Below are 19,347 nucleotides of genomic sequence, written 5' to 3'. Positions count from 1 at the left end.
AAAATGGCTGTTTGCAGTCCTACCATGAAAGGCAACACATAAAGACACAAGATTTCCTAATCGCACTGCTGTGCTATTAGTGTCGCTATACCGCCGCTAAGGATGAATGATAGACGGCTGGATGGCCAAGCGGTTGATGTGTCAGTCTACAGCTCTGAGGGACCCGAAAACGGATCCGGAAGAGTTGAAAAATCCCAGGAATTTTTCGGGGACTCTGTCCCGAATTTGTCCGGTCTCGTCTCTTACCATCCACCCAACCTATTGTCAGTTGTACGTTATCCTATGGGCAAAAAGGGCAATTGCCTGGGGCTGCCACAAAACAAATCTTTCATAAACTCGTTATCGTAGTAAGAATGTCGGAATTTAAATTTGGCACCATATCGGGACCCTAGATTTCTGGTGTGGTCAGGCGCAGAACTTAACTCTCCGAAGTTGCGTTAAAAATAAAAGAAAATAGCGGGGGATTCCCCTCAAAAATTTCCCCGAAGAAGTCAACACTCTACCAGTACATGGGGCCCCTTAATTCAAAGTTTCTTCAAGTTAAATAGGAACTAGTTTCCTATAGAAAGACCTCCCGGGAGGCATTCCTTCGGATGATCGCCAATGTGGTACAAATAAATCAAACCAATCTTCTGATCCAACTCGATTCACATAAGACTTCCCGAGATGTATATTATTTATTAAAATGTGAAAAATAAATGTTTTGAGAAAACATATGAAGCAGTGACGAACAAACATAAATACTGAAGAAATAAACTTTCAAATACAGTACTTTGGATCAATTTTTATTTAATGTTACTTTCCGAGAACTTGTCACAAAGTTTGTAACAATGCCTCTGTTCAGCAAATCAGTTCTAATTGAAGAGAAGTCTGGTAGATACATGACGACAATCAGTGCCGTAACTAGCTATTCCTGTGCCCTGTGCAAGAAGTTGCATTTAGGCCCCTTAATTAATTAGGCTTGGGAAAATAATAAAACAAATATATGCATTTGGGGCCTAATTTTTGTTCCCCCTTCCAAGTGGGCCCTGTGTGGGTGCACCTGCCTAGTTACGGCACTGACGACAATGAATTAAAGTACGAGTTGATGTGAACGGTCTAGTCTATGAACCCAAAGTTGAGTTTTAATTAAACACTTGGCTTTAATTAAACACGGTTTCAAAGAAGAAATAGAAAATTTCAATTACAGAAACGGCGAATTCCATCAAAGAAAATAATACAGCCATCTCATTGTCAACTAAATAAAGATGGAAATAAAGCCAAGTGTTTAATTAAAACTCAACTTTGGGTTCATAGTCCAACAATCAACAAACACGGTTTCAAAGAAGAAAGTGAATGGTCTAATTAAATCAATAATTGATTTAATTAGACCATTGATTCATAATTGAAGTTCAATCTTTTCGTTATAATAATTATAACAAAGAGATTGAACTTCAATTATGAATGGAAGAGATGTGAAGATTAAATATACGCAGGCCTGTCGAACGTTTGATATGAGATCCAACGTAGCTTTAGCTTTTGTGTGTTTTTTAACAAATGAAAATGTAAAATATTTATTAATAAATAGCAGTATTAAAGATTTTAAATTTTGGTAGTAAAAATAACATTAATTTATAGGGGTATGAATCACTACGAGCACATTAGTTTTCTCTGGCCTCGAGGAAAATACAAATGTACGAGTACTATATTTTGTAGTTTCGGAAAAATCTCGATGGTAAGAATATGCTCTCGGCGCTCAAATGATTTTTCACGTTTTCTAACAATGCTCTTAGTGACTTTAGACGAAAATAAAACTCGTAATTACAATTTAAAATCAGTAGCTATATAACACACATCCACTTTCAATTGCCTTTTAAACACAGCTAATTTGAGGCGAAGCCGGATGGCCAAGCGGTTAAGATGGCATCCTACTGCTCTGGGGGACCCGGAATCAAATTTGATTTTTCGAAAAAACCAAGGAATTTTTTGAGGTGGTCCGTTCGGATGTCAGGCCCTGTTCATCATCATCCATCTGCTCTATTCGAATTACAATCCCACAATAAGGCACATGGGTGCTAAATTAGTTAAGATGTTGAAAACCACAACACTGAAAGATACAGAAGAGTTTCTGAACAATCCTCCGAACAATATTTCTCCCACCGAAATCTCAATTTCACTTAGTAAACTAGCTCGTTTCGAGAAAATAGATCAATCGTTTTGGTCGTCTTAATCATCAAAATATGTTCGAGTTTCCTAGATTACCATGTTCTCAGACATCAGCATCCGCCTGCATGTAAGGGAGTCGGGTCAATTCATATCCATTAATACGAGCGCTATGGTTGTAATATGGTAACTTTGTGTTAGAGAGCGTATTAGCGTATTTGATTGCAGTTTGTATAATTATTTCTTTACTACAAAAAGCTACATATTCCATAGCTAGGTAAGACTAAATAAAAATAAACAACATTAAATGCATTTAAACTTTCAATATTTAAATTATATGGTTACGTAAAATTTTTAAAGTATCTACACAGTTTGTTTTGTGACGTCGTATTTCATCTAATTATGCTTGAACGGGTTAAATAGATTAATGGATTCAAAGCTAGGTTGTTATAATTCGGAATCAGGTTTACTTGATAAGCATAACCTAATCGCATTAACCTCAAATGTCGACTTGACACTAACGTGGCTAGTCTGGGAATACATGACAAAATTATTTTATCCAGGAAAATAGTGCTCTGTAATGAATGTAATGAGAAGATTTTCATTAAAGGATTAACTTTTTTCTCCCTTTTCAAAGCTATCTCCCAAGCTTTTTTAAACATGTGTTCTCTAATAAATACATAGTACACTTCTGAATCAATGTCATGTTCTGACATTCTCTACAATTCTGTTAGTAAAATCATGTTAAATCATCCAAGGTCAGATATACTGAAGTACACATCATGGAGAACAGGAAGCAATTGTGTTCCTAGATGTGAGCAGTGGAGAAAGTTTGGGCAAAGCAAAGAAAAAAAAGCAATCACACAGAAAAAGCAAAAAAATTATCAGTGATAGTAAATTAAAAACTGGTCTTTTTGTGTGTGTAAAATTTCAAGCAAATCAGCTCCCTGCACCTCAAGTCTCTCTCCATACACTCATGATCAGATATCTGTATGGTTTAGCTAGAGTTTATAGTTTAATGATGATTAAAATCTTAACAGATTAACATGTTTACAAAATATGTTCTTTATAATGCTAAACTTTATTACACATTTTTAATATTTTAAAAATTTCTATTCAATATATTATTTACTATGTATTTATGTATTTTTGTTGTTACTTTTTGAACTAGATTCACATTAACTTTTACTTTATATATTTTTTTGTTAATTACTGTCAATATTAATACACTTTTAAGAAAGATTTTATAAAAAATTGTTTATTGTATTATTTTAATTATCCCTCCTCTAGTCTTAAAATTTGTATTTCTTAGAAATTTTTACAAAATTACTATATTAAAGTAGAGCTTTAATAAATTTTTTATCTGTAAGTAATAAATTCTAGCAATTATAATTACTGTATTTGTTTTGAATGATGTGATTTGCATTTGTTTATACAAAATATCATCAAGCAACCAAGCGCACATTTATATATGAGAAAACATTTTTGGGACACTTTTATTTCCCAATTTCAATAACTACATAACTTAAATACAAAATTCACTTGTTAGAATTTTTTATAACTGAATATTTTAAAATTTATAATATCTATTAAGAATCTAAACAATCTTTTTCAACATTTCTAATTTAAACATTGTTTAAAATTTTTACAAATATATACAATTAAAGATAAAAATATAAACTATGAAGTAATAGATGAAAATGACAAGTTTATGAAGTTTAAAGAGATTTAAGAAATATGATTTGTAAGATCTTTATGGCACTAGGAGAATTTTTTAATATGTCCGTCCTAATTTCAGTAGGGGTTTTCTTGATTTTTAAGGCAGAATATGGTAACAGGAAGGAAAACTTCTACTCCCCAATGATGAAATTGGACAGTGATGGATAGAATGCAACATCCATCAAAGATTCCTGACCATATATGAATACAGGTACAATACAGTATCTCAAGGTGGTAGAATGATGTTTATGCTACTTTCCCTATTCAACCAAATGTAAACATTTTCTTAATTGTAATTTGATATCTGTCATGAATATACTGTAATTACTTTATAATTTTTATAAAAATTGTGAGCATGTATATTAAAAGTAAAAACCGATTTTCCAAATATCAAAAACTCCATATTAAAGTTATATAAGCGTTTATTAAATTTTAATAATTTTAATATTTTTTTAATTCTTTTATCTTTAACTGTATATACTTGGTCATGTAAAGATTTTAAATCAACAAAGTACTTCAGTATAAAATAAACTAAAACAATAAATAAATAACAATTTTAATACACGAAAAATTATTTTAAAAATAACTCACTAAATTTTATTTGTTTATAAAATTTTTTATCCAGTAATATTTCTATTACCTAATATACAGACAAATAATTTACATGAATCAATGGATATAAAATTTTTAAAACAATTATTCTGTTATTATTAACAGAACTCCATCACGTGACAATGTATCTTCTTCCATTAATCTGAGCCTATGATTTAAAATGCATATTTTATAATACATTAAGATTCAACATTTATTTATTCATTCACATAACTCAGAAATTCCTATTTCTGATTAGTTTTAAATTCTTTAAAAAAAATTAAAATAAACACCTATGCATTAAATAAAAATAAAAATCTATCTTTATCAATTTTATGAAAAATTCAGATTAATAAGTTACATAAAACTTGTTAAATAATGGATAGTTTTCATATTTTGCTTAGAACAAATGTTTGAAATTCTATTCACAAATATATTAAAAACACTGTTTGGTCAGCATTTATTTAAATGCCTTAATCTATGACTCTTGTATAAGTTCCTATACCTGAATCTTTCGTGACAAATGTCACACACAAAAGGCTTTTCTCCAGTATGAATTCGTGTATGACAAATAAGTGATTCTCTTTGAGTAAACCTTTTCTTGCAGATGTCACACACAAATGGTTTCTCTCCAGTATGAACTATAAGATGTCTTTTCAAATTACCTCTGTTTTTAAATATCTTTAAACAGATTTCACAGGTAAAAGATTTATCTATAGTTTGAGTTTGAGCAGGTATCCTATTGTGAATTTTAAGATGTTTCTTTAGACTATTTTTTCGTGGAAATCTTTTCTGACATATATCACACCAAAAAGGGTTCTCTTCTAGATGTAATAGAAAATGTCTTTTCAAGTCCTCTTTTGAATTAAATTTATTATTACATATACTACAGATTAATGTTTTATTTTCATCTATTCCTGAAAAAATACAATAAATAATTAAATCATTATAAAATCTGAAATGAAATTACTTTTAGATAAGTTTCACTACATTTTTCAACAAAGTAAAATTATAAACTAGAACAATTTCCCTTCTTCAGCACAATTTTTTATAAACTAGTGATTTGTGATATTTGAAGATAGTATAATTTATTTTAGCCTGTAAATATTAAAATTTTTAGTATTTAACAATTAAAAATTCTGAATAATGTACAATTTTAGAAATACTTTACTAAGAAATTTTATTTTACTCTTTTATGTTAATTAATGAGTAAACAAAAATTGATCATATCATCATCAATACACATACAAATAAAAACAACGAGCAATTACTTACTATGACATTGTTACAATGCCAAACTGCAGTTTTTAATCACCTTTTTATTTTAAAAAAATTACATGATTTCTGGTCCAGACCAGAAATTTGTATATGGTTAATTGGGGTCTCTAGCCCCAGGCTTTCCATATCTAGTTTGCAACTTAGTAGTGTCTTGTCCCTGTACATCATACTTCTCCTGATAACAATGAAGTCATGCTGGTCATCTGTACAACTCTGTACTCAAGAAAATTTTGAACTGAAATCACAACTTCCAGTCTGAACCAGAAGTTCATATATAGTTAATTGGAGGCCTTCAGTACTTAAGCCTTCCATAGCTGTTCCTAATTTTGATCTGTGTAACTCTTTCTGTTCTTGAGATTAACGAAGGATAGATAGAATGTATAAATCCACAATTTGAAAATTGCAGCCCAATAATTAAAAAAAGAGAGCTCTTATGTGTAACCTTTAAGATTTTATAAAAGAAATATTCTTTTAAATAAAAAAAAATCCTTATATACAGACTCCTACAGGGCTACAACTGGCCCTGTCCTCTGGATGCTTTCACCAGTAGCCAAGCCCTCTTCCAGAACCTTCTTAGATTCAATGCAAGCACTGTTATCAGACTTTCAGTGAATCGTATATTGTTCTCTGTTTGTTATTTTGGACCACAGGTGTTGTAATGTGTTTTTGTTTAATTGGTCACTTCATGCTAAAGGGCATTGTAAGAACTATATGTATATTTCACTAAACTGTATGGTATTGTATTTTTGTTCTTTTATAAATGTGATGCAGATGCCCATGTCTTCCCCTTTTCATCCTTTTTGCTATCCTTTTTGAATTTTCCTCTTTGCCTTTGCCTTAAGCTTTCTTCTTACTTCACCCCAGGCAATCCCAATGAGTAGTACTGGTTCTACCCTCTTTTTTAAATAAACAAATATTCCTAGCTACTAACTAAATTATATTCAGTAAACTATCATAAATCCATACAGAAATCAAATATAAATTGCTTGTTTTAGTTTATAATCCTACCTTTTGAAATTATTAAACATATAACATAATAAAAATACTATTTTAATAGATGAATAAAAATAAAATCTGCCAAAAAACCATTAGCTCAGTCATACTAGGACTGTGGAAAAAATTTTTAATCTCTAATAAATATTTAAATAATACAATACATTAGATGATTGTCTTACCAGACAGATCATCTTGATCTCCTAATTCAAATTGTTTATTCAGCAAATAATTACTTGGACCAGGTAAAATGAAATGATCTGTAGAATTATCCAAATATTCACTATTTTCTTCATGTGATGTATTAGAAGAACCTCTCGATTCATGATATGTCAAACCAGATTTAATTTCTAAAAACATTTTAAAAATTAATTAATTTAGCAATACTAACTTGTATTATAAGAATATTATATATATTACATTAAATATTATTATAAATTTGTATTATAAGAATAAAAAATTTATAAATACATTTACAATCCCCATTTAGCCAGCTCAAATGAGACTGGACCCAACATTGATGATCAAAAATTCATTAATGATGTAAATAACACAGTTTATACAGTGGATGATTGGTTAACAAACAGTTCAGACTGCAAACAAATTGAACAATAAACACTTTTGTGAAAGATTTTTATGTTTATACAATAAACACATTTGGATAACACACACCTCACAGAACAAACTAAGAAGTGATACTGTGTATAAGATTTGTAGAACTGTACTTTACTGCCATTTATGAACAATTTCTGGAATGAGACTTTGATAGTTGTATACATAATCTTTTTGTATGCTAGTTGATTTCTGTTCTGTAAATTTTTGTAAGTGCTTTACTGAACTTTTTATTTTAAAAAAACTAGTAATATGGTGTGTCTAAAAAGAGTGGAATGTCAAGAACTGTGCTCACCAGAGAAACCAAGCAAGAGATAACAGACAAGGTAGAGAATGGGCAGATGATGTCTGATGTAGCTAGGCAGTATGGCTTGAACAGGTCTACAGTAGGCACAATCTTAGCTAAGAAAGATACAATCAAGAAGACTCAAGCCGATAAAGGAGTAATGAAAATCACATCTGAGAAACAAAGTTGTTCTATCCATGAAAAAGAGATTGCTTTTAGTTTGGATAAAAGAAAGGAAAATGAAAAGAAATGTAACCTGTATGACTATCATTCAAGAGAAGACTAGAGAAATTTTTAAAGAACTGTAAAAAACAAACTCCACATTTATCAAATGAGGAGATGGAATTCAAGACTACCACTGGATAGTTTGCAAAGTTTAAAAGGAAATCTGCCATTAAGCATGTGGTAATCTTGGTAATACAAGGTGAGTCTGCAGAGTTGTCTCAAATTTCAAGAATTCATTAAAAAAGAAGGATATTGCCCACAACAAATTTTCGATTGTGATGAAACTAGTTTATTTTGGAAGTGCATGCCTAATCATACCTACACATCATGAAAGATGAGAAAAATATTCCTGGACATAAACCCATGAAATCCACTGATGTTACTTTTGAAACCTACCAGTGGTGATATGAAGCATAACCACCTTCTTGCCTATCACTCTGGGAACCCTTCAGCATTCAAAAAAAATTCCATAATTAAAGAAAGACTGCCAGTGATGTGGAATGAAAGAGCATGGGCCACACAGGTTCTTTTTAAAGAATGGCCATTTACAGTTTGTGTCCTGAGCACAAGGATTACTTTCAGACCAATAAATTGCCATTGAAAGCACTATTGCTATTAACCCTTTCCTGAACAACTTCTGGTTTACGTTTATTTTGTAAGACAACTGAGAGCAATACAGTATAGGCCAGTCAAAGTCAGTCAGGCCATATTATTTTAAAATCTAATTATTATTATATTCATGTGAAAAAAAATCACATATATTTATTAATATCTTTAGTTTTAAACACTGTATTTTCCAATAAATTTTATTAGAGAATTTTATAAGAAAAAAAAAAAATAATTTATCAGAACTGAAACATTTAAACTTGAAATTTCATAACTTTTTGTTAAAATTAACAATGTCTGGTTAGCTAGTTTTTTTCTGGCACTGAGCAAGAACCACATAGAATATTGTTTTGTACAACTCCATATAACATTTACGCATGTATATTTTTTTTTTGTCTTGAAATTATCACACATTATATCAAACATTTGTTTGAAATCAAAACTTTTATTTTGCTCTCAACTAGTATACTTTATTCACATTAAATCAAACAAGAATCAAAATTTTCATGATAAACATATCATCGTTGACTTTTTACATCAAAATTAAAAATAAAAAAAATGCATCTGTGATGCAGTCAGGACCAAATCTGTAAGAGAGTTTATTATTTTTTGCATTTGCTGCAAGATTGATAATGCATATAATATTATGAAAAATGTTTGATCAGAATTATATCACATACCTATCGATGTCAGCACTGATGCATTGGGAAACATTCAGGATGTAATCCCTTGAGGCAACGAGTGCAGATATTTCTCGATCACCTCTTCAATCCAGCACTAGTGCAGACACAGCACCTAGGCTCTTTTCTTTCTGGTAATTTTCTCAGTTCTTTTGGTCCTCAAGGATCTTGAGGAAGGGTTTTTGTTGCTAGCCATTCCCCCTCCAAGCTCTCTATTATTGAGATGTAAAAGGCATACCTAGAGTTTAGTTTTCCAGAACCTCTGAAATTCTCCTTGTAGAGTAGATACAAGTTCAACACCATACTGGATATGATGTTGAACCCAACTTTTTTCCAGTATTTCATGGTCTTTCTCTTATCCAAGTATGCATACATCATGTCCGATATATTGACTCCACTCATAAATTTATTGTATTATAATATTATTTGTGGCTTTGACTTAGCCACTACACGCTTAAAAATTTGTTCTTCACACATCCTTGCATGGCTGGATTGGATATTTTTGAGATGATTTTTCTCAGAAGCCACAGGCTAACAATGGGCCAGATCTAAAATAAGATGTTTGGCCGACAGAAAACTTAGATTTCAGTGGAGCTGGTAAATGTTTTCTGTTTCGTCAAACAGTGCCAGTGATATAGGTGCCCAGTGAATATAAAGATCGAACAAGAGGAACCGACATGAAGAAGTTATCTACAAAAAGATGATAACCTGAATTCAGGTACAACCCAATCTCAAGCAATTTTTTTGCAATGCTGTACCCTAGACCAAATTTAGAATTGTTGTTTTTTTTTTAATGAGACCTGGCCCCTCTATAAGTGAGAAAACTCAAGCAGTACTTAGAGACTGTCACACAGCATCCAAAATTTTATGCCCCACTTATGGTGATGTTTCTTTGGAAGGTACTGCATGAGACAGGCTTTATTTTTGGTACCAATAAGGCTCCCATCCACACAAATTTCCTGGTGTGGCGTGTAGTGATGTTGGAACACTCTGTTAGCATGATGGACCAGCGGTTGATATTTTGCACAAGGATCGCATTCTTCTTCTGCTGGGTCAGATAACTTAGAGTTATTGACAAAATGGAAAAAGTAACAAGTGATAAAAGTGGGTTCTTGGAAACATTTTCCCAAACCATGGAGTGGCTTGGGAGGAAGAAGTGGACCAGTAGGATGCTTCGGTAGGCTTTTTGATCAATCCCATATACAATATACATGCTAAAAACCCCTTTATTTCTATGACTAAAATTTTGGACCAGTTCTTCAGAAAGGATGGAACATTACCCCCATGCCATTTATCACTTGTTGAGTGTAATGATTTGATTCTGTGACTATTATTAATAGATTGAGCAAAGTCATTGTAAAAAAATGATTGAAATATGCAATTGGGAGTGAATCTGGAGGGAGCATGTGTTTAGGGCCAGCTAGCTCTAGAAAAGTAAAAGGAAGTGAAGAAGGTTGTTCTGGAGATAGAACCTCCTGATAGTCATCATCATCGTCATCACTTATGGATTGTATAGGGGGATTAGAGAGGCTTGGAGAGGCCAAATCATCTTCTGAGTAATTATCTGACCCTTCATACTCGTACATGCTTATCTCAGGGTCAGAGTCAGATTCTAAAATAGAATCTGACATATTCTCCATGTATTCCAGTAAGTCAGAGTCATCTAACATTTTATTTGCATTGGATGTTGATGCCATGATGTAAAATAAAATGTGGGTGAAAATCGATAAATCTAATTAAAAAAAAATAAACTATATATAACAATATGTTACAATATAAAACTAAAAGTATAATAAAAAAAATTATGATAACTGAATCGGAAATATAAAATAAAACAATTACAAATAATACATTGAAAATATGATTCGATATACGATCAAAATTTATATTTGAAATTATGAAAAATATACCGTATATATCTTAAAAAGTAAATTACTTTATTATATATAGAAAACTAAATAGAAAAATGAACAAATGATTGAATAAAACAAACAAAGAAAAGGAATGGAACCTTACCTGCAACACAAACACAAAGCAGTCTTTAAGCGAAAAAGCAAAAGTGAATTCCAAAAATTCCAACTAATGGTTTTATAGGTACCACCTGGACAAAAATATGTAAAACAGAAGGTGGACAAGTGGTTGCCATCAAGTGCTGACATCTGTGGTCAAAAATTTTATAAAAATCGAATTTAAACAGAGAGTATGAATTGTTACGCTAGTTAACAAAGGATTAAACCATTGAAATTTTCAAATTATTTTGTACTTTGTCAGGTTTACTTTAATGAAAACTGATAGTGAAATTTTTTCTTCCTTGTCCTAACTTTCCAATCAACCAGGTGTTGTTGTCGTTGCTTTCAGTCTTTAGCTCTTAAGACCGAAAGCAACTCTTTTTATAAATTAATCTTCAAATTTAGTAAAGTTTATTTAAACATAAGGTGAAAATAAAGATATTTTGTTTTACCTTTTGATTAAGACTTCCTTTTTTTGCTAATCACAAACTACACCAGTATAATAAGTCCTATTAATAGACAAGGTCCAAATAGACAATATAAAAACAAAAGAGTTTATTTAAACATTTTTAGATAAGAACTATTAAACTTTTTTTAACTGTAAGCAAGCAAACATTCATAAAATGATGAATGATTTATGGTGGTATCTCAATACTTGAACAATGTGGTATTTGAACACAAATTCTGGAAAATGTCATTTGGTACTCAACTGAACAAATGCAACCATTTAAAACAAATTTTCAATTAACAACATATTTTTATTTCGCCATCAACAAAAATCTTTTATGATAAAAATAAAAAATATGAAAATGTTGCTGATACTTTGTAAAAAGAAAACACCCTCATTTAACTAAAATTAATATTAACGTGTAATACATCACTTTTAATTGTGATTGAAAATAAATTATTGATTGCTTTAATAAACATATTTCTCTTAATAATGAAAAAGAATAATATACTTTTGCTAACTTCTGAAATATAATAATTTAAAAATTACAAATATAAAAGATTTGTATGGTATCACTTTTAAGCCTCTTATACCTTAGTAAATTTAATCATATAAAAGAACAACAATTTTTATGTAATTTATTATATAGCTTATACCTACAATAGCTTTAAGAATAAAAATGTGTAATTATAAAAATTATTATTATTATGTTTTAATATGAATGGTTGTCTCACATTGAAGATGAATGATAAAAGGGAACAGAAACAAATTATTTTTTAATACATCATTTTAAGCTTTCTTTTATGAATTAAAGCATAAGAATTGTAGGATATTCACTTACAGATTTGTCTTGGATAATGCAGAATCTCAGTTAATTGGGATTTTACTATCAAGCTCATTTTAAATGTTTATTTTAAAAAGTTTTGCTATTTCAATAAATTAGATATGAATTAATTCTTAAATAATGTAATTTATTTGAAAAATTTTGATGTTTTGTGATTTATAAATAAATTATAAAAAATAAATAGATCCAATCCCAAACTGAATACCAGAGATTTTAGATATTCACTTTGTGGATTGATATGTGCACAATTATCTTATTGTTTAAGATTCTAATATTGATTCTAATATTCTGCTTGTAATATTACTGAAACTAAAAATATTTAGAAATATTAACTATAATTAATTAATATATTACTTAATTCTATCAATCAGAGAAAGAAGACAATAAAATTATTTATATTTAACACAAGCTAAAACTCAAACTTTATTAAAATTTAAGTATTTTATGTAATTTTTAAAAATATTCGGTGTTCTTACCAAATGGTGTTTCTTTATCTGTTAATTCAAATATTCTTTTATTCAAATGATAATTATTTGAATTTGATAATGAAATAGCTCTTGAATTATCTACACACATCTCTTCAGATGAAGTACAAGTTGCAGAACTTATTGATTCATAACATACTAAATCACGTTTTGCATCTAGAGAAAACACATTTTAATATACAATTTTAAAAACATATTTCAAATTTACTTAAATTTAAGATATGGTTACACATTAAATTTACATAATATACAAATATATATTTTTCACTTATTGAAGTCTCTCTCAAACCTTTGTCACCCTTTTTTAATGCATAATTGAAGAAAACATCTTTTTCAAAGGGGTCGTGATTATATTACAACAAATATACTTTGAAAAGTTACAAGGGATACACCATAAATAAATCATTGATATACATAGTAATAGTAATTTTAAAACTAATTGATAAAATTTATGAATATTGTTACTGTATGTATGTAGCAGTACAATGAAATATGCACTGTATTCATTTTGTTGTATTTCATAAAACTGATAATATGAAATGTAAGTGTGTGAATTGCATTAAAAACCAAACAGACCAATGAAAAATAACAATGTTTAGTTACAACTAGAAACTGTTAATTGATGTTTTGTTATTAATATTAGTAAATATGAACATTTTGTTTTATATTTACATGGTTCTATTTAATGAATAAAGTTGGAGATTGCTAAACTAAGAAATGCTGACAATTTAAATTACAGTAGGGCATCGTTTATCCAAATCAATTGAGGACTGGGGTTGTTCGGATAACTGATTTTTTCGAATAACCGAATATGTACGAAAAAATATATTAACCAGTCCGATGTTGAAAATTTTCTCCGTCGCGTGTTGCTTCGTGTTGAATTTTCATCAATTTTAAGCCTAACGAAAATTTTTATAATAATAATCGAGGCTATTGTATCATTAAAAATTATTTCTTTATTTTGTACAAACAAAATAAATATATTGAAAAATATAAAAACAAAATAATTATACTTTAGAAGTTAATCTGGTATCAAAAACGTTTGATTTAGCACGACACAGTCCGACTGGAAAGCTTTCGGTTAACCGGTTTTCGGATAAACGATGCTCTACTGTACTGTACTGCAAGCAAATAATAATTAAAATCATTAACATTTAATGTTTAAAGCACTAGTCAAACTGATTATGATAACTGGTAAAAGTATCATCATCAGCCATGTTGAGGAAAATAGTATGAAAGTTTTTTGCAAAATATTTTTGAGTCTTTCTGGAATTCAAACTATTCTAGATTACTTTCAGGACTGTGATAACTATATTCTAAATTCTTACAAACCACTTAAAAACAATAATTATATACTTTATTGGTTTGTAGATTTCACTAATACTTTTATTCAACTTGCAAAGGTATTTAATATTTGCTCTTTGCTTCATAATTACAAGCAATAAAAATTTTTTATAATATAAAACTTTAGTGTAACTGCTTGCAGTTATTTAAAAATATCTGACAAATTCAGATTTACTCAATGACTCAAATGACAAAAATTCAAATCTTCATACTATTTATGAAATTAAACTTTAATAAGATTATAAAGAAATGATGATATTGGCATAAAATACCTAGACAAACTAAAGGATAAAATGTCAGGTTGTGATAGAATTAAAATTATTGAAAACGAGAATAGTACATAAACTGTAACAAAATCTAGAAATTTAATTTGCAGATTGAAAAAAAATAAAATTTAACCAATCATACAAAAAAGAAATTTAGTAATCAATTTCCAGTAATAAATAAACCAAAGCCTAAATCTCATTTCCTAATATAAGTCGAACTGCCAGATTATTTTGGACTATATTAATGATAATTGTAATTAATATGAATTTCGGCCAAAAACTTGAGTGTATCCATATTGTAAAAAACATTAGTAACTATTAATCAATTTTGAATTTAATTAAGTAATTCAAAAAATCTTTATTGTTAAAATTAATTAGTGCTTTTAATTACAAGTACTTACTAACTGTTCAAGTACTTTGTCCCAAGTATTTGAACAGTTACGTTTATGGTTATCAACAATTACAAAGTTTTCTATTTAAGCAAATCCATGTTAAATATAATACATAAACAAACTTTAACATGAATTTGCTTAAATGATTTTAACCTTAAAAGATCATCCATTAGGCAAAATAATTAAAATATTATATAGAAAATCTAAAATTATTATTGGAAAACAATTTTTTTTTCAATAGTATTTATTACAAGATGCAAAAGATTAAAGAATGATAAAGATTAAATTTAATTTTGGCTTATGATGGAGAATGTTTCCCCATCGTAAGCCAAAATTTAATTTAATTAACTTATTAACTAATAAGTCACTTTTAGAAGCCATTAAAATAACAAAATACAGAAAACTGACAGACAAATTCTAATTTTTAAATGTAAAAAAACAATGATGTTGATGGATGCATCCACAGTTGCATTTTATGTCAAAGTTTGTATATACATTTATTTTATTAATAAATAACTTTTTAATTTGTATGAATATGTGTACGTCTGGTCTATATTTTATTTTAAAATGAGAATACTTTAGTTATTAATTATTATGCCTTTGTGTCCATAGTTTCCAGTATAATAAGTCCTGTTAATATATAAAAAAGTACTAGTATACAAAATAAATTTTAAAAGAGAATACTTTAGATTTGGAATAGTATACACACACACACAGTTCCAAAATTTACAGGTTTACAAATTATATTTACAGGTGTATTATTTTACAATCAATCAAACTCCATTAAATCAATTTTTTTTATATATTGATAGAATTTACTATGCTTTATTATTGGGAAAAAATTATATATATATATATATATATATATATATATAAATTAATCCTGTATTCAATTAATCCTGTAAAAAATTGTATAGAATTATATATATATATATATATATATATAAATTTTTTCCCAATAATAAAGCATAGTAAATTCTATCAATATATAAAAAAAAAATTGATTTAATGAAGTTTGATTGATTGTAAAATAATACACCTGTAAATAAAAAATTTGCTTACAAGTTAAAATTATTATTAATGATTTGTAAATTTTTAATAATTTGTATTCATATTTCAAACAGTAGTGTACCTGGAATTGATTCTTTAAGATAATTTGGTTTGGCTTTATTAGACAATACCAAACACGTATCTGCTGCTGCATTATTAACGGAAGATATCGTAGACATTGCTTGTTTATCTGATATATTTGTTTGCAATTGATTTAAAGATGATTGTACTTCATCTTGGGAATTCTTTTCAATTAATCCTGTATTCTGAAATAAATGAATAAATATATTGATTTAATTTTAAAATCAAGAAAATTTATTTTTAACATTCAAAATTCTATTCTCTATCATTTAAAAATTTTTGAAAATAAAGTTTTAAACTAAGATGTCGACTACCAATTTTAAATTAAACATATCAAATAACAGTTTAATAATCAAAAGATTCATTCATCAATTATTATATTTAAATTTTAACTTATTCATTTTAAACCAAATTGAAGGCTAAATAAATAATTTTATGATATTTTCAAAAAGAAAGCTTTCTTTTATAGGTCATATTTTTTGAGATTGGGGTCACCCACCCTGACCATATGCATAATTACAATTAGTGATGTGCTGGATATCCATATCTGTATCCATATCTCCAGATATCCGAGGAGAAAAAAAGATCTGTATCTGTATCCATATCCGTTACTTTTTAGCAGATCTTTTATCTTAATGAATTTCATTACTTATATGAAATTTTAAAGATAGGTAACAATAAAATACTAATAACTTCAATTCAAATCACTTTTATTTCTTAAAATCACATATTTGGCACATTCATATTGCAAAAATTAAATATTTAAATGTTAATTATAGTAAGTTACTAGTATAAGGTATTAATTTAACTATCTTTATAGTGAGATCAAACCTCTAATGCTAATCGAAATAATCATCATGGTTATATTATATTAAAAATAATTATCAAATTATCAGATAAAATAATCACATTTTAGAAACTTCAGAAAAATTAAATGTCATAATCAAAATTAATTAATAGTAAATTGTACTTCAAAAAGAGTAACTTGGCAGCTTTATCCCCAAAAGTCTATTATGATGAAGATCATAAATAATTCCTGCTGCACTGAAAAACTGCTCACTTGGAATGCTTGTTGCAGATGACAATAAATATGTGCGAGCCATGTGACTAAGACCTCCAAATTTTTTACTATTAATCTCCCAATACTTTAATGGATCTTGGTCTCTTCATAATCTTTTTTCTTTGGCATATTCTGTGAGCAAATTAGCATTAGTGTATGATATTTGGTTTTCAGATTCCTCATCTTCATTGTCACCATCTAACGTATTGGCCATAGAGTCTTCTAAATTGTTGCAATGTTCTTTTCTTACAGCATTTGGCTTCTCTGTGCTAATTGTAGTTGTTCTGATATTTACTTCTGTTTCTAAAGCTGTAAGTGATTTCTGTTTTATATCTTTTATAAGAAAGCAACTGAAGAATTTACCTTTGTAACATGGGTCTAAAAATGCTGCTAATTGGAACAATATATTTTTGTCAATTTCAGAAAAATGATAATCTAATTCATTCTTCAAAGAAGACAAAAAAATCAAGAACGGCAGGTGTACTGATGTTGAGAGTTTCCTCACTATTAGCAGAAATTTGAATCTCATCATACAATTTATTTAATGCTCATACTAGAAGAATAACGTCGGATATACATATGTTTTGTGTGCTCAATTTTTTTGTGGTATCCTCTAGAGGCTTCAGTACTCTCACTAATTCTTGAATTAAAATCCACTCTTCAACATCAAGCTGTTCTATTTTATTATTAGTACAATAAAGTGACAATGAATCCTTAATGCAATCAAGTCTTTCCAACAGCTATTATATATAGCTGGAATTCCAGTGTGTCGGCGAGTCTTGCAAAACTTTTAAAACTCTTTGATTGAGTTGAACTTGTATTTTTTCTAATTCTTGCTTTGCCATTGTAGAATGGTTGAAACATCCTGCAATTTTTCTGCATTTTGTAACATAGATATTGCATCAACATTTTTAATAGCTTCTTTGACCATCAGATGCAGCTGATGTGCTGTACAGTCAATATTATTTATGTCAGATAAAGTGAAGACACACTTCCTGTTGGATCCCCCATCTTTTACCATGCAGTGCACATTCTGTTTCGGGATTCCTCACTCTTCAAGCATACATTGAAATATTGCCAAAATGTAATCTTCCGTGCGGCATTCGTCAAGAGTCTCCGCTTTCAAAACAATATTTTTTCTTATAAAATCTTTTGTAATGCCATGACATGTTAAGGATAGTAATGAAACTCCTGACGAAGAATCTGACCAAATAACTGATGTGAAAGAAACTTTCTCAAAATCCTTCAACATGTTCTTTATTTTCGATGACACTTTATTGTAAAGTTTGCTGCAAACAAGTTCTGTAAAGTATTTCCTGCCTTTTAGAACATAATTTGGAACAACATGATCCATCAATCATTGGAACCCCAATTCTTCTGTGTGTTGAAAACGTAAATCAAATAAAGCTATCATTTCTGCAATTAAATAGTCAATTTTTATTGATTTGGGGTTTGTATTATCCCACATTTTGACTTTTTCTATGTATTTGTTAAAAAATGTTTGTCTAAATTCTGTTTTTACTGTTTGTAAAGATGTTTCCTGCTGAACGTTTTCGTTGGCACTCTTCTTAGAGGAGTCTTCTTTTATGAATAAAGCATATTCTTGTGGATGTTTCCTCTGAAGGTGATTTTTTAACGATGTTGTACCTTTACCCTTATGGGAATACTTTCCTTCACAAATTTTGCATTTAGCACATTTGTCATTTACTATTGTAAAATATATTAAACATTTTTGTCAACATTGTTTTTATTTTAATTTAACTCAACACTCAACCCAAACACAAATGTAATCTATGCTATCCTGTGTCACACTAAACTATAAACAAAAAACACATCACATTACTAATGCAAAGCATCAACTATCGGTCCAAGGTCATACACTCCAGTGCCGACTGAGTACGAAAGTTCAGATCCGTATCCGTATCCACAGATCTAGACACTAATGATCCGTATCTGTGGATATACATTTTTAACAATCCAGCACAACTAATCACAATGCATTTACACATACACATGATTAAATTCTACATTTGGTCATGTTTATCAAATTTTAGAGTAGAGATGGAACAACCCACTATCACTAAAATTGTCTTAGGTATATCTTCAAAGTTTCAGTCTTCTGTCTTAATTAGAAATGGATAAAATTTAAGCTGTAAGATTTGAGGACATTATTCAAAGTAAATTAAATAAAAAGTATTAAAATATCTATAATATTTAAAAAGCATAAATAATTTTG

At 28.9% G+C, this 19,347-nt stretch overlaps 2 protein-coding genes across 3 annotated transcripts in view; both read right to left on the bottom strand.

Annotated features, from left to right (window-relative positions):
* The window catches only part of LOC136985886 (uncharacterized), a 148,081-nt gene that overhangs the window by 114,690 nt on the left and 14,044 nt on the right, over positions 1–19,347 (bottom strand). For both annotated transcript variants that reach the window (XM_067283265.1, XM_067283266.1), the window contains exons 3-5: positions 16,053–16,236; positions 12,910–13,074; positions 6,906–7,073 (exon numbers count right to left, since the gene is read on the bottom strand). In XM_067283265.1, the coding sequence (XP_067139366.1) occupies positions 6,906–7,073; positions 12,910–13,074; positions 16,053–16,236 (517 nt within the window). The remainder of the gene's footprint in view (positions 1–6,905; positions 7,074–12,909; positions 13,075–16,052; positions 16,237–19,347) is intronic.
* Positions 17,218–18,828, bottom strand: LOC136985865 (uncharacterized; the record flags this gene model as incomplete). Its single annotated transcript, XM_067283235.1, has 2 exons — positions 17,218–17,650; positions 18,479–18,828. Coding segments are annotated over 2 exons (783 nt in total), but the record flags the coding sequence as incomplete, so codon positions are not given.

Source organism: Centruroides vittatus, unplaced genomic scaffold, assembly GCF_030686945.1.
Source record: "Centruroides vittatus isolate TY-2023 unplaced genomic scaffold, ASM3068694v2 contig_980, whole genome shotgun sequence".
Taxonomy (NCBI): domain Eukaryota; kingdom Metazoa; phylum Arthropoda; class Arachnida; order Scorpiones; family Buthidae; genus Centruroides; species Centruroides vittatus.
The sequence above is the reverse complement of the archived record's forward strand: the minus strand, read 5'-3'. Positions and strand labels throughout refer to the sequence as shown.